This window comes from Python bivittatus, unplaced genomic scaffold (genome assembly GCF_059951505.1).
Source record: "Python bivittatus isolate LINGU-HERP-01145 unplaced genomic scaffold, Pbiv_v1 ctg000530_np1212, whole genome shotgun sequence".
Classification (NCBI taxonomy): Eukaryota; Metazoa; Chordata; class Lepidosauria; order Squamata; family Pythonidae; genus Python; species Python bivittatus.
In genome coordinates, this window is record NW_028277085.1 from 4,284,815 (window position 1) to 4,301,378 (window position 16,564).

The 16,564-nt window shown below is 43.9% G+C and overlaps 1 protein-coding gene and 1 pseudogene across 2 annotated transcripts; both read right to left on the bottom strand.

Moving 5' to 3' along the window:
* Nucleotides 1–117: 117 nt before the first annotated feature.
* On the bottom strand, nt 118–6,794 carry LOC103056580 (zona pellucida sperm-binding protein 3-like). The gene is made up of 9 exons (XM_015890626.2): nt 6,206–6,794; nt 4,575–4,693; nt 3,893–3,996; nt 3,046–3,223; nt 2,271–2,388; nt 2,074–2,165; nt 1,144–1,280; nt 891–1,007; nt 118–277 (listed from the first exon to the last, which is right to left on the bottom strand). The coding sequence occupies exons 1-9, from the start codon at nt 6,590–6,592 to the stop codon at nt 159–161; spliced, it is 1,371 nt and encodes a 456-aa protein (XP_015746112.2). The 5' UTR covers nt 6,593–6,794; the 3' UTR covers nt 118–158.
* A 3,851-nt stretch (nt 6,795–10,645) lies between these two features.
* On the bottom strand, nt 10,646–16,154 carry LOC148214783 (protein PML-like; annotated as a pseudogene). The gene is made up of 5 exons (XR_015797510.1): nt 15,261–16,154; nt 14,737–14,774; nt 14,333–14,567; nt 12,370–12,522; nt 10,646–11,899 (listed from the first exon to the last, which is right to left on the bottom strand). The product of XR_015797510.1 is annotated as a protein PML-like (transcript).
* Nucleotides 16,155–16,564: the final 410 nt, after the last annotated feature.

Sequence of the window (16,564 nt, forward strand, 5' to 3'; positions counted from 1 at the left end):
AGCCTGAAAATCACCTAGCCTGAAAATCACCTTTGATGCTTCTGTTTTCTGTGCAGGCACCATTATATTTGTTTTCTTCCCTCCACCTTGTTCAATTAACTAGTCATTTTAACTCTTTGATTTGTTTATTTTAACATCCTTCCACATTACACAACACCTTAAGGAGAATTAGAACGTCTTTTCTTAGTACAAAGGATTCCTAGAGTGGTCAATGCCAAGCTTGTAGAAAGGGCTATCAGGATGATTGCCACCAGCATCCAAGGAGTTTGGAAGAAGCCTGTAAAGAAGAAAAGTAGAACTTTAACATCATCCTACTATGTTGGAGCTACCAGAAAACTGCAGTACTGGAGTATCTTAAATGGCCTATTTTTGCAGTGAAAATTAAAAGTAAGTATTATACCACAGCAGAACAGAAAAAGCTAAACATTCTTGCTTCCCTTCCCTTCAGACTTGTGTGAAGAGTGGAGCTTCATGACAAACAAGTGCAATTAAGGTTACTCTTATCTCAAACTTTTGCTCTGAGAATCTCCTGCCACTGTCAAGGGTCTTAACACGTTGCCTGTGAATTTGCAACTGGGTGAGATCACTGCACAGTCTGTTGAAAGGATAAGGGTAATTTCAACTGATTCTGTGCTTCTGGCTCTAAGTAAAAAATTATACTGAATTTAATTGAATTTCACACAGTTAATACTAAATCTAGTGGGAGTAATGGTTGTCAGATCAAAGAATTGTAATTACATGGAAAAGGTCTGAGGGCTGTTGTGGCCCTGAGATTACAAAAATTGTGCACCTCTGATTTAGCAAATGGTGTGAATATATCCAGTTATGGTTAGTCAACAAACCATGGATCAGCACAATGTTTGAACACCATAATGAACATGCTACAGTACCATATTCTGGTGATGAGTCCACCTTCTTATTCTGATGGTCAGGAAGACTCCTGGAGGTCATGTATGAGTCAAGAATGAGGATGGGACCAAGTATCACATCAGCCTCCTTTGATTTATCTGCTCAAAAACAAGATTAACCAGACATTAATGTTAATGTGACCCTCATCTAATATTTCCAGAAGCAGAACAGCTACTTCTGGATATCTTTTAAGAGAATAGCTCCCTTCCTCTCCCAAACCTTGTGACCACATACCGGATTTAGCAGCCACATCTCTGCCCAATCTCCTTCCCCATCTGTCCCACAGGCCACCTGTTTGGCCTGTACTTTGAACACAATTTTGAGTTTCACAGCAGGAGCAGATGTCTGTGGTACCTTCAACTGGAATCCAGCTGTGGTAAGGAAAGCCAGAGGGAAACATTTCCTGTAAGGTTTTACCTATGTAATGAGATTTCATCAAATAGTTTTTCCTCTTAATAGAAAAACTGGCTATATCCTAAATTACTGACATTTGACTTCTTAGGTTCAGCTATTGATCTACTTGGGCTTATGGGTTTCTTAAGTTGTAACGCAGGTTGGTTTCTGCTTAAGGTACTGAGTGTACTCAGCCAATTGTGGTTTATTCAAATTTCTTTTAAGTTTACCATATGCAAAATACCCCCACACTATTTGTACTAAGCACCACTGATTTCATATAACAAATTTTAAGTTTATATTCTGAATAAGTCATTTTATTTAATAGGGTAAGGGTTAAGAGGAAAATTAAGCATGTGAACTAGTATATGAAGTCTAGATTTCTAACAAGTTCCTCTATCAGGTCACCCGATCATGGAATACTTGTTCACATATAGAGAAGAGCGTTCTTCAAACCACTGTATGGGGCTGAGAAGGTGCTTACTGCTTATAGTATCAGTCTGTTTTGTAATCAGAGAAATATGCAATAGCCAGTTGGGTACTGATTTTCAAACTATTGGTATGTAGCTCAAAACAATCAACTACAAAAGTCACTAAGTCTTCCAGAATAAAATGGATCTAAAACATTTTTTGTCCAAAGAAACACATAACCACCTCAAAGGAACTAGTTGCATGTTCACATTTCGGTTGACGAAGCCTACTAATTTCCTCCTACAATGACACATGGCTTAGCATCATGGCTTGACCCAGTAGGAACATCAGGTTGCTTACCCATTACTAGCCTGATGGAAGGAGCAAGCTTTGTTCTCTGGATCAGGGGCTTGGGTAGCTGCAGCTACTTTCAAATGGCAAGTGATGTAGATCTAGGAACAAAATAAAAGGTGGTTCAGCTAGGCTGCAGTCTGAAGAAGAGGGAAAGTTCAAAAATATTGCTGTTAGGAGCTGGGCTGCAGAGGAAACCCTCTTACCAGATCTCGTGGATCTTCAATAAAACGGAAGACATCTACTGTGAATTGGAGTAAATCATCCCTGAGCCTTGGTGATAAGAAGGCTGAGTTGGAATCCAATCTCCCATCAACCAGGCAGCTAGAAGACATGAGATCTGTCAATAATGATTCCTCCTTTTGACACACTTAGTTACATTAATGCAGACTTCATTTTAATGTCCTCCCATAATCTCCAGACAATAGGTCTGTAAGTTCTGCTATCTGAACACTGTTATCTTTAGTGTAATTTTGAGTCTGTTCTTCAGCCCCAAAGCTCCCAGATTGGCTCAGAAATGATAAGTAAAAAACACACTACCTGCAGGTCTACAATCAAATACAACTGACACACAAGGACAGAGATAGAAGCAAGCAGCACCATCACCCATTCTAAAAATTAAAATATAATTTTTATATAATACAGGGAGAAAACAGGCCTGAAGGAGATTAACACCCCAACCCTGCTCATGGTGATGAGTTGATGGCTTGTGGATATAAGCATAGAACAAGACTTTATTTCAGGCAATGACCAGAGGTCCAAGATAACACAGAAAGCCCGATTCATCATACAAATTCAGCGACGTTCATATGTAAGCAAGGTTGCTACAGATGGTCATTCTGCCTCATGATGGTGACCTTCTTATGGTGTAAGTAGCATGATTTTGCTACAGAACAGGTGACTTTAGGATTTCTGTGAGTTATAAGGTAGCTTACATAAAAATGTTCAGTATGAGTGGAAAGATATAGTCAGAACTCTTACCCCTTGTAAGAAATGATGGGATAGCGGGGAGTGGAATCTGGCCCTGAGCTCAGCGTGGCCACACAGCTATCAACAAAGAGTCGGAGAGGCATGTGGTTTTCTGTGTTTACTTCAGCCTGAATGTACATCACTTCCCCCAGTTGATAACCACTGGAAGCTCTCTCTGCACTCCAGTCATCTGGAAACCAAAGTAATTACAAAACCCAACATGGAAGAACTTCTTGAATGCAAACTTTAGCCCAATTCAGATCAGGAATGCAACCTGGGCAAATGGTCCTTCTGCCTACATGTATCATGTCTGCAATCTAATATGCATAGAGAAGTGCATCCTATCCAAATTATATAAGCATGCCAATTCATTTTATTTTTTAATTTGGTATGCCACCTGAATCAGCTGCACTTCTCTGAAATATGCAGAATTCAGAACACCCACTGGTATCCGCAGTTTTCAGAATTTTGCAGCACTCTTAGGAACTCTGGACACACCTACAAAAAGTCATACTCAAAGGAAGAACCTCTGCAAAATTGTATATTAAGAAAATACACGCACACAAGATTGAAACATTACTTGCGAGGCATGTATACAAATCCATGAACATTTGGGCAAAAATTATCTGGCCTTATGCACAAACCAATGCAAGAGTGGAATCAAGGAGACCCAGCACTTAGAAAAATGAAAATCCAGCTTCACTAATGCCAATGTTAAGAAGACCTTATTTGTGCACAATTAGGGTTTAATCTCATTTGACCCTCATGGTCATGAAACTCTTGCAGAAATAGGGTGCTTCTAGAAGTTATGTGCCATCAAATCGTTTTTGACTCCTAGTGACCACATAGATCGAAGTACCATTCATCAAACGCAAAGAGAACCGTAGCTTTTCTTCTGCAGAAATCGTTGACGTGAAGGGAATCCATGTTGGCTTAATTGGATCGCTACTTACATTGTTTCTCCTGGAAATAAAGATAGAGACAGGTAAGGTTCCCCACAGAGAGCAAAGGACTCCTGTTTTGTTTTACCCAGCAAGGCTAGTCCAAGATATTCTGTGGCCTTGGGTGAAGAAGCTGATGCACTATTCCACACTCAAGAACCTGACTGAGTAGCAGTTGAGTCTCTTCCTTCAACCTTGCCAACTGCTGAATCCATTCTAGGCCATTCTGTAAGCTCGTTGGTTTTTGCTTTAATGTCTCAACTCTGTCCACTGTGATTTAGTCCATGAACCATGTGTCAGCATCCTCTACCAGTTATGGTACACTAGCTGGGACCACTGGCTAGAGAGGGGATGGCACAGTTCTCTTATCATCTTATCATCTCCCACCCAAGGTGGCTGTCTCTCGCTAACAGTCAAGCCTAGTGTTTCTCAACCTTGGCAACTTTCAGATGAGTGGACTTCAACTCCTATGGTTCCCCAGCCAGCATGGCTCACTGGGGAATTCTGGAAGTTGAAGTCCACTCATCTGAAAATTGCCAAGCTTGAGGAACACTGGTCAAGCCAGCCCTGCATTTCATTAGATTCATCCTCTGAACTCACCTTGGATAGTGACACTCAATGGGGACTTCAACTGGACTGGTTCTTACAATTACTGCATTGGAGGAAGGGGTTGGCTTGTAATGAAGGCTGATCCTGTAGATTAGAGACTCTGGAGTCATCTAGAGAAAGGAAGGAAAGACAGAGGTACAAGATTCAGCAATAAACCAGAAGGGCATTTAGTACTTGCAGTGCAAGGGGAGTTTCTTGGTATGGGAACAATATGGGTTTTTCAAAATCTACAGAAAGGAACAGCAGAAAACCTCACGCCAAGTCTGTTCACAGCTATTTAATGCTTGACTTTTGATGTCCAAGTTAGTTAGCGGCTGAAGAAATGTAAAAGGAGGTGCCAGATGGCACATTACAGTAATGGAAGCCCTTTCTACATTTTCCTGGACTAATTGCATTCTTCTACCAATGCCGCCAAGAGTTAACTAGGCACTTTGGAATAAGGAAAGGGAGGACTGGAAGATATAAATCTTGGAGACTGAAGTCTAAGACTGAGGGAGTAAAAAAAATGGAAAGGAAAAAGAAACAGTCAGTATATAGGAAAGAGAAACATAGTGGTTCTTGTGAAAAAGCCAGCCATTGTATTATCCTGAAAGTTAGCCCAAGAAGCTGTGCTTCTCAATAAAAATAAAATAATTTATATCCCTATTCTGTTCAGGCACTATGACTGTTATAGACATTTAACATGGCTACACGTTAATCTATTTTCTGGACTCAGACAATAACTGGCATCAAAAACTCGCTGAGCAGACAGGGCCTATCTATACAACATACTAAGTCACAAAAAGGCTAGCCATGGTTAATGCTGCCCAATGACTATACAGCCCCCAAGGTCTTTAATTTGAGTGGGTTAAATTGCTGTAGGAAAACACTGGAAGTCTGGAACCAGTTCAATACCTTGTGGCAACCAATATCTCCCAGGCATATTTATTTTATTTATTAAATTTGTATGCTGCCCATCTCCCCCCAACGGGTGACTCTGGGCGGCTCACAATTAAAATCAGAAATCCCATCAACAATTAAAAATCCCCCCATAAATAGTTAAATAAATAATCCATTAAAAATCAGACCTAAACAACAAACCCTCTACATAAATACTAAAAACATTCAAGATGATGGGGGGCAAGGTCAATCACCCCATAAGCCACCTCCACTGGTACGAGCCCTCATCCGGACCCCAGGCCTTCTGGCACAGCCAGGATTTCACCCCTTTCCTGAAGGCCATGAGAGTGGGGCACACCAGACCTCGGGAGGCAAATTGTTCCATAGGGTGGGGGCCACAGCAGAAAAGACCCTCTGCCTAGATCCCACCAGTCAAAATTCCTTGACCGGTGGGGTCTGCAACATGCCCCTTCTGCTGGACTGAGTGGGGCAGGCTGAAATAACCAGGGTTGTCCTACATCCTCTCTTCTTCCCAGTCAGTATCTGGTGAGTATAGAATTGATAAGGGCTACTATATCCTACTAGTTTCATCTAAGATGTTCTACAAATCCAGCTCTACATTTGACATCTGTAATGAATTCCTACAAAGAAACACTAATTACCCTGGAACTGGCTCTCAGGGCTACATCCAGGGACCTGCCCAAGGAAACAAGGATTGGGTTTGTAGGACCTTCTACCCTTACCTGCAAGACGCTCCCACATTCATGAAGGCCAACATCAAAGATCACCGTGGTGACACTGAAGGACGTGGGTCCGCAGCCAGCTGTGCCCAAGCTCAGGTCCTCTACCTCGATGAGTCTCCCAGTGCCAAATAAGTCTCTTTTCACATTCACCACCACCTGGGCCTCTCCACACTGGGCCACCACAGGTGTCAGGAGGGACAAGGCTCGTGGCTGAGAAGCATCTACCCAAGCTTGAGGGTAAGTCTCCATCCCAGAAGGTAGATACATCTGCCTTGCAGGAGCAGGAGTGCTGGCAGACCCCCAAACATAACTCCAGGGGTCCAAGGAAGCCACATCCCTGATTACCCAACAAGCTAAAACAATGGCCAGATTCTGTAAGAGCCCCATCCTGTCTGTTCAAGGAACCCCCATAAGAGACAAACAGCTGCCTAGGCTCCTTTTTATTCCAACTCCTGAAGGCCAGCCTTCCCTCACCTGCCTCAGGTAATCAGGCAGCCAATCAGCTCCCCCTTAAGGCAGTACAAACCTTGCAATGCCCAAGGAAAAGATGAAGCTTTTGGGTGATTCCCTGCAGCTGTAAACCCTCTGCTGCCAGAAGGAAGGAAGAGATGATTAACACAAGCTGACAGTTTCAGCTGCTCTTCTGAAAGTACTTTCAAATTTACATAAGGCCAAACAGAACATGATCAACAGGTTTGAATGCTGTAGCTACATGGGAGAGACCTGGAGCAGAAAGGATAGAAGCCCCCAGCCCCAGTTTAGAAACCGGGAGGGGAATTTGAAGCAGGTCCATCACATCCTGATGCTGCAAGACGAGAGTGAGGGCGTCTCAAGAAACTCCTGGAAGTAAAACCCAAAGCAATAATAACAGATGCTCAACTTTCCTCTGGGTGCTTAATGTGACTTATGTGAGAGTCTCCCCTAATTTTATCCCCACAGGAACAACCTTATAAGGTAGGCTGAGGGAACCTGGCTGCCCCCCTTCCCAAGTTCTGAGGTCAGGTGGGGAATTTGAACCCAGGTCTCCTGGTTCTAAGTCTAGAATGGTGTTTCTCAACCTTGGCAGCTTGAAGATGCGTGGACTCCAATTCCCAGAATTCCCTAGCCAGCATACTGCCTGGGGAATTCTGGGGGTTGGAGTCCACACATCTTCAAGCTGCCAAGGTTGAGAAACACCGGTCTAGAACCTTAACCACTGCCTTGTACTGGTTGTAATAATAACTCGAAAGGCAGGATATACATTTATATTATTGTTTCTATTATTACAATACTGTCCATGCTGGATATCAGGGGTATGCAATAGGTAACCCGTTCAAAGGGGCTGTTACGGGGGGAAAGAATTTATTTATGCATTTGTATGGCTGCACAATTCAAACTCTGCAACTCTGGGTGGTGGTTTCTGCAGTGCGGCTAAACGTGGTTTAAAATGCTATATTGCCTCATTCCACTTAGCTGGGTTCATACATGTGGAGGCTTAAATAAGTCCTGGTTTACAAATCACAGTAGATGGGTTCATACAACACATTCAGCCTCACCCAAATCAACCCCATTATGGCCAAACAGGATGTGAACTCGGTTTGTCAATGCTCTACTGTCTTGGGTGTAAGAGGAAATGTTAGTTCTTCCTTTGGGTTGGCGAGGAGTACGGAAGAGGAATAGGAGCCTCAGGTCCCCAACTGCAAAATGATCTTGGTTTGATTGAATGTCATGACTTGGATTTGTAAATTATGTTCAGCCGTGATGCTGCTTGTTGTCTTCAGTGTTTTGTGGCATAAACCTAGACATTGTGGTTTATAAACAATGGCTTAGCATGTTGCTTGAACTCAATCAACTGGGGTTCATCCCAGTAAGCCACAGTTAAGCATTTGAACATTTGTGTGAGAGGGAAACTAGCTTACTTCTGGAAAGGATCAGAAATACCTGGGTTGGTAACTTCTAGACTGCTGTTCTCCTTAGAATCTAGCACCAGGTTGTCTCTGTCATCTACCCCAAAGTGGAGACAAACCCATGTTAACCAGCCTGTTGCAGCAAAACCAGCTTTGGGACAGAAGAATGAAAGCACCAGAAACGGGTGGGTAGGATTAGCCCTTTTTAAAATAACAAGGTTATTATGCATGCCATAACTGAATTAGACCAATTCAACAGGAGAAGTGTACCTCCATAAAGACATATGATCAAGAGACAGCTTCACCTGAGGACTGTTGGCCTGCCACGCAAGTGTTAAAAGCCAGGGAGCCTCTTTACCCACATTCCCCAAGATTGTAATAAGGCTAAAGGGGGAAGGAAATCAAATCCTTCGATCTAGCACAGGGCTACCAGGTCTCGGCTGCCAAAATCTAGACCTCCTCTAGATGGTAGCAGAGTTTCAGAGTTTTTGATATTGTATCTCTTTGCTGCCCTCTACTGGCTGACTGAATGCTCTGGTTTAGCACATTATGCAAATCTAGCTCTTGGAGATTGTCATCCATGATTTATTGGGGTTTATTCAACAAACCATAGTAAAGCAATCCTTGCTTGAGGCCACCGTTTGACTGAATGCAGTACAGTAGTGGGTGATCAACCACTTCCAGATGTTTTGGATTCTAACACCTATCAGCTCCAGCCAACGTTGCCAATGACCATGGAAATGTAGTCTCCTATGGAAGGCCACAGGTTCCCCTGCTTAGTCCCTTCAATATAGCACTGAGACATGCAGGATAAAAAATATTCCAGTGTTTCAAAGCATATTACCTATAAAAATATTGATATTTTGCTGAACTACTTAATTTCTTATATACTTGCTTATATATACTTAATAGCTGTATAAAAAATAAAGTTGCCCATGCTTAGCAGCCATAGTTCATATATGGCTCATAGTTTACTACTATGCAGACCCCCTGGCTTCTTTAAAGAAATCTAACACTAGAGATGTTTTCGCAGAATGTGTGAACTCAGCCACCGATGTGACTTGCAGGGTTAATTCTCTGTTGGAATTGGAATTCCCTATCCTCTGGGTTGGGTTCACATCACACAAGCTACAAATAAACTATGATGGCTTGGTGCAATGTCCCTGCTTGAATTCTACAGTAGGCTTCTGTCCAAACAATAATGTGCTGTGTAACAGTGTGATATTGGTAAGTCTGGGTAAGGCGAGCAGATCTCCTCACCTGAACGATAGTTTGGTTCTGCAAGGAGGACTTTGCTGTTATGTTTTCTAAACAAGAACCAGGTATGTGCACACATGTGTGATGCTCAGTCAACTTCTAAGAGACAAACAGCTGCAGCCAAAACATGGTTCTTGTTTCAGATTCGATGCAGTAGAGAAAAACATGCAGCTACAGGAAGGGAATGCCAGGTGCAAGTCCTCAAGACCAAGACATCAATGAAAACAAAACACTGCCCAGAGTCTCTTCTTGTGAGAGGGGTGGCCATAGAAATAAAATGATATTTAAATAAATATAAATAAATAAAGAAGAGAAGAGAAATTCGTATGGATAATATACCTTTATGAGTGGTGGATTTATGGTACAATAGGTGTTGAGAAAGCACATTCTGTTGAAGCTTCTGTCCCTAATAATATTACGTTCTCAATCTTCACTTTTAATGGTGAAAGTTGGACCTCAAATCCTTAAAGTGTTTGACCTCGAAAAGTCAAATGCTTAAGGATTCAGACAAAGTGACCATCTAGGTTTTGAGGGGTAGGGGGGGTTGAGTCAAACAAAGTTAATCTGGGACTTCAGATAAGTTGTTATTGTTCTAATGTTTCCTGATTGCAATTTGCTAATATTGTCACGGTATTTAATTTATATGTAGGATATTTCATGAGATTTCCTGGATTGCAAGACACAGAAATTGGAAAGAAACAAGACATGTGACATTACAGGTACTGCTACCCTGTTACTTCTAGCAGCCCTTCTCACTGACTAGGCTTTTTTAGAGCTGCTGCTAGTTGAAATTCACCAAATTTGGGAGGCTACTGGTGTAACCTACAACTGAAGACGTTCTCAGCTTCCTAAAACACTCTGTGAGCTTTCTTGCTAATTCTTACGGGACATTCAGATTTCATCCCAGCCAATTCTGTGTTGGAATTGGAATTCCCTATCCTCTGGGTTGGGTTCACATCACACAAGCTACAGATAAACTATGAAGGCTTGGTGCAATGTCCCTGCTTGAATTCTACAGTAGGCTTCTGTCCAAACAATAATGTGCTGTGTAACAGTGTGATATTGGTAGTCTGGGCAAGGCGAGCAGAAAAAGATGTTTAATGTGTATGAACAAAGATCCCTCGAGAGATACCAAAATGATTGAGATGACCGTTTCGGTTGGATTTAAGCACTGTGTAAGAACTGCGGTACTCAGTTCCCAGTGAAAACAACTCTCATTGAAACCAATGTAGATTCAAAGAAAAGTAGATTTATTGAGAAAGCAGTAGTGTACAGCTCTAAGGCATAGCTGGGACTGAGTTGCTTACACACCAGACTTAATTTTACTTCACTTCCACCTCACCCCCCGCCCCCCATTGATGAATCTCTTCTGTGTGTGTCCACGACATTCCTGGGCTCTCAGGTTGCCACCTTGGATGTCCTGGGAGCCAGATAACAACCCATCTGCGCTTAACGGTCTACCTTCCTTCCCTGCCCCTTTCTACTTTAATGGCAGAACCGAAGCAAGTGAACTAGCAGATTAATTGCAAGGATTCTGACACACTGCCTTAAGCCATAATGTGGTCTGCACAATTTTGTCATGTGTACCTTGTCAGGTTGTGTGTAAATCAAGGTTTATGCCTAGCTTAATGGCAAACTTAACCAACTGTGATTGATTCAATAAAACACCATGATGCAGTCTATGGCTTAGTGCAGTGAGAACACAGTGATAGAATGTCAGGATACTTTTGGCCAGATGTACCACCCAACCCTGTGTGGCTTTACTTCGAAGTAATTCCCTTGTGTTCAGGAGGGTGATTTAATCCCCTGATAAATAAGAGCGTTGCTAAGTGAATCTCTATGGGTGGAGAATGCTGAGCTGATTATGAGAAGTTTTGGAAATAGGTGCGGATCTTGCTCAACTTTTGAATTTTTTTCTCACCGGTCCTCCGTCTGGCATTTAAAAACCTACGCAGTTTCTTCAGCCTGTCCTCTCTAGATACACAGTCTGAAGTGTGAAAAGGGAGACATTGTGTAGTGCCAAAGTCTGTGCTGAGGGGTTGGAGAGGACTTTCTTCTGCTGGAGAGGTTGAAGTGTGGAGTAACATCTCAAGCTGGAACAGGTAATCACAGGATTTCTCTGGGTCACTGGATTGATTTCCAAGACAGTACAGAGGCCCTTCAGACACTTGGCACAGTCAGCTGTTTTGGTGTTATCCAGCTGTCCCTGAAGATATATACTGTCTAAATTCTTCAGTGCATAACTAGAGATTTCAGGAAGTTTCTCTTTGATGAGGGGAAAAACATCCATGAAACCCAAGATGGAGTGTTCAAACTGCATTTCTTGGTTGATTTTATGCAGAGAATCAAACAGAGCGGGAAGGCCCATCGACCAAAGTTTGTACCCCACCAAAATGGGCGCACAGAGGATGCTGAGATAGTTGAGAAACAGATCCAGTCCAGAGTCTAATACTATGCCACTTGTATTTTGGGGGGGGGGGGGGAGAAGAAATCATGACAGGTAAAGTGATTTCTTCATTCACAAGAGCCACCAGATGAAGGATATTTCCAGCTGCAAAGAAAAGAGAGACATTGTTGGTCCAGGCTGATGAATAAAAGTTATGGGCATTAAAATATTTCTCATACTTAATAAAGATAAGAAAACTAGGGAGGGAGGAGGAAGAGAGATGCATACTGAAAGAGCAAATAGTACTGAAAAGTTCTTATCAGGTGCTAAGTAAAAAAAAAAAAAAATACTCAAATCAACCTTTGAGGCCCGATGTGTATCACAAGGATTCCTCCACAGAAACAATTTAAGAAGATAGAATGATGGAGTTTTCCGGAGATACCTGGACCCTGCAGGGTTATGGGCCTTCGTGCCAACCCTGTCAGAGGTGATGGTGTCACTCATGCTTGAAGTTATTTCAAGCCATTCTAGGCCAACAGAAGACTGAGTTGACCTACTTCAGGCTAGATGACTTAGTCTGGCTCGCAGGATATACATGGTCAGAAATGTCTTAGATGGAGACCAAGGCCACTTACGTAGAGGCTTGAGGTCAAAGAATACCACGGTCTCTGAATCCAAATTGAAATCTTCAGGATTGATGAACGGATACGTCACTGGGCTACCTGATATACCCTCAAAGTCCAGTGACAGGCTTGAGCCCTGCAAAGATGAACAAGCAGTGTGATGCACTAGAGATCAAAAGCTATCTGACTTGTCCACTCAACCATACTGTTAGAAGGTTGGGACATGTAGACATTTTTAGATATTTAGACATTTATTTTTACCTGCTTGTATAACCTGAAGTAAAAGCAGGCCCAGCAATATGCCAATATTCCCTTTCCTGTATGTATGGTTGACCTCACAGTGATTGGCCTCACTTTAGATTATCAAAAGGTTGCATTCTTGAGGATGTGACCCTCAACACTTCTTAACATCTCAAGGATGCGTTAATTGCTGTCCATGGTTTGTCTCTTTCTGACTGGGAGACAATTCATGTAAGCAGATAAACTGTTTGACCTGATAGTCTTTTCCTGTTCAGATGACCCCTCACAAAGAAAGATAAAGCGGTCCTAACCTCGTTTCTTAGGGATGTAAATCGGGACAGCGCCTGGTGGACAATCAGAGTGATAAAGGATAGTATACATATGGCTGTTAACACTCAAGGTGATAAGAAATTAGTTTACATACAGAAAGGAAGAACCTCAATCAGCACCAGAGAAAGGGGTCCTGGGTAAGGGGAGGAGTATGGATCAAGGTAACTGGCTTTGATTGGATCAGAAAAGTCATGACATCTTAACATGGGTCTGGATGTAACGAAAGGTATATAATATGCTGTGTGGCGGGGGTCCTGCGCGGCCGCCCACCTAACTGCTTGCTGTCATTGCTTCTGCTCTTGGGTGAAGAATAAAGTTCCTAACTTCATGCAATTTGCCAGTGTCTTTACTCCCGGCTCAGAAACGGACCTGGTAAGATAACTTTTTCTTCCAACATTTGGCGACCCAAATGGGACTGGGCTAACCTGATGGGCTGGGTCCCTGGAGGATAACACGCCCTGCCGGCACCGGGCCATTTGCCCGGAGGGTTTGTGGTTTTCCTGCGGGATTGCCCTGAAGGTAGTAAAGGGAGCTTTGGTTTTGTGCCAACCGATTGCATGAACTTAGGACGACATCACAGTGGGTGAGTACCCAAAACTTTCTTTCCTTTTATAAGCCCAGCGTTTGTGCGTAATTGGTTGTGCCCCAGTGTTCGGTTGTAAGTGATATATGTGTGTAGCGAGTCTGTGAGTGAATGACTATAAGCCGAACCTGGGAATGTGTGTTTGATCCCTTTTATAAAACCTGACTGCAGACCAAGGCTGTGTGTCGAACTGGTTCAAGACGCCCCTGGGCCTCTGCTAGCTCTTGTTGGGTGATAACCAGAGCAACCCAGATAGCAAGTGGGACCAGGACGATCCGCGTGCCCAGGCAGGTTGTGCTTGCATAAGTAGCTGAGACTACGGTTGTACTTGAATGAGTGGCTGATACTATAACTGGACGATTACCACTTGTGTGCTAGGAATTGCAAAATTGCTAGAAACTTGCAAAGTTGATAAGTGATCAGGAGTTTGGAAGCGCGCAGAGGGTCGGTACTCTAATAGGGAGTCTCTGGGTGTTTGGACACACCCCAAATCCGACAGGCACCGGTGCCACGCTTAGGGACACAAGAGGGTACGGGGAATACTAAGTCGACAGTACCCCCATCTTCCCCTTTGGGAAGGTTGTTACAGGCTTGGGATAAGGGGATTTTGCCCACCCAGCCGGGAATGAGGAAAAGACGTGCACACGAACTATGTATGGAATGGACTCAATAACTAGACACAAGCAGTAATGCAATTTGGCCTCCCATGGGTACATTCCACTGTGAGAAACTGAAGCTTCTTGAACTCCAGTTAAGACGAAATTGTCCCGAGCAATTGTCTTATTGGCACTGTTGGAATGAACTAGCCGACTTATCCCCTACAGCCATCAGTAATCTGTAGACCATCATCAGTGTTTTCTTTGAGGCCACCTTGACTTCCTACGACATAGCAGCCTCCTGTGGTTCCAAAACTGGTACCTGGTTGATCCATTAAACTCCTGCAAGCCTCCTTCAAATTGTCACTTGATGGCTTGACTTTGATCATTTTTGGAGGCTCCTGAGTGCTCATTTCCTCTTGAATGCATTTCCTTTTTACCGGTAACCTTCCCAAATGGTCCTAGAAGATAAGAACAAAGGCAGTGAAGGTCCTTCAGTATCTTGGTATGCCTCTGTGGCTTTCATTTGTCATCTTCTACCACCCACTTGAACAAGAGTCTGCCCAGAAGGTGTATCAGGTGCTGCTTCAGCCATGATGTACAGTAAGAGATATGTGCAAGCAGCCTCACCTCTTGAGGCCCTGTTTGAGACTGAGCTGGAACAGCTTCTAAGGAAGGCAGAAAACAATAGGAGTTAGAAAACAGGCTCATAGGGGACAGATGCAACCATCCAACGGAATTCTGCAGCTTTTGCTAGCTTGCTATAATGCCGCATCTTCTAGCAAGCGATGTGTTTGGGGCCTTGGAAGCAGCAATAATAAACTGAATTAACCTGTAATAATTCAAGTAATTCCATGCCAGTACTCTAGCCTCTTAGAAGGTACTATTCGACCTTGCACTGGCACCTGGGGCTGGCTGGGAATTTGTAGCTGCAGCTCCTCTGGGGAACAACTGGTTGGGGAAGGTTGGACTCCTGGGACTAGCGGTGAGCCTCCATGAGTAACACAGGTTTTTCCCTCTCTATATTTTTAATTCAAGAAACTAGGATGTAACTCTGGGACTTTCTCCATGCAGCCTACTGTAATCTTCCTTCTTCTTTTTTAGCCCCTCTCTGCTGAATCACCCGTGGTTACTCTATCTCTGCAAAACCCTACCTTTCTCTTTTGTCACGCTTTCAACCACATCTTGGAGTTGGGCCTTGGTTTCTGTAAATTTCCTCATGTCAATTCTGCAATCCTTCAATGGTCCGGCTTCGTGATTCTCTTTCTTCAGGTACCCCTGGTGGATTTGAAAACACAAGAAGCAAAGGAACAGCTCACAGCCGGAACACCAAAACTCTGCCTCCTCCTTACAGTTGTCACAAACCAAGTCTTGGCTACCAGCGACCATTTGATAGAGACTGGCCTCGGCTTGGAGGTTATCCTGCCTTTCAGGGATCTCTGCATTGTGAGAGTGTGGCGTTCCACAGATGGCACAGAGACCAAAAGGCTTGTTTTCCTCAAGGCACTGGGAACACAGATTATGAAGGCAGGGCAGGAGTTTGAGGCTTGAGACATCGGCGTGGCATCACTCACATCGGAGGAACTGGCACTCCTCGTCCATCTCCTGTGGAAACACACGGTATGAGGGGAAAATCTGAATTAGTCTCTTGCCAAATCAGCACAGTCCTATGAATGTACCCAAAAAGGAATAAAATACATATGAGCAGGAAGTCTAATGCTGCTAGCTGGAACATGTGGAAAGCGGGATGTGGTGGTGAAGTACCTGGCCATTATTCTGAAGCCACGGATGCCTTTCCCCAGCTTATTAAACCTATTAAAGGCGTGGGGGGAGGATGGAAACAAGAGAAACTGGGAAGGGAGAGGCTGAAATTTGGGGGGGTGAGTTTACAGAGCTTCTTTGCCAGCCCTCCTCAATGGGGCAACCCCGTTATGCTTAAAGCAAGCATCCCCCCCCACCCCAGAAACTGGCATGTCCCACTTTTCGGACTCTTAGATGGGACCAACGGTGGGGGGGGGCTTCTTCCCCTGAGCCTGGGGGCGAGTGTTCTGCCTTCTCTGTTAAGCCTCTGCTCCCATTCGGACCAGATCTGACTGCGCCCCCACCCGGTTACTCTTCAACCCCCTCGAGAGTCTTGCCCCCCACCCGCCCCAGAAGGGTAGGACTCAGACATTGCTCGCCCTCCGCCCCCCCTTCCTTGCAAGCACGGAGGTCCCATTGCTGCGCGGGGCGGGGGGTGCTGCAGAGGTAGGCGTTCATCCCGGCTTGCCTTCAGACCTAAAACAACGGAGGGAGAGGAGGAACACCGAAGGGGAAGGGAAATTGAAAAGGGAAAGGAAAAAGGGAAGGAAAGGGAATTGATGAAGGAAAGGGAATGGGAAAGGAAATCCAGTTGTTTCCAAACTGGTAGTCTCCAGATGTTTCTGGAATTGGAAATTGCTGTAGCTTTCCAGATTCA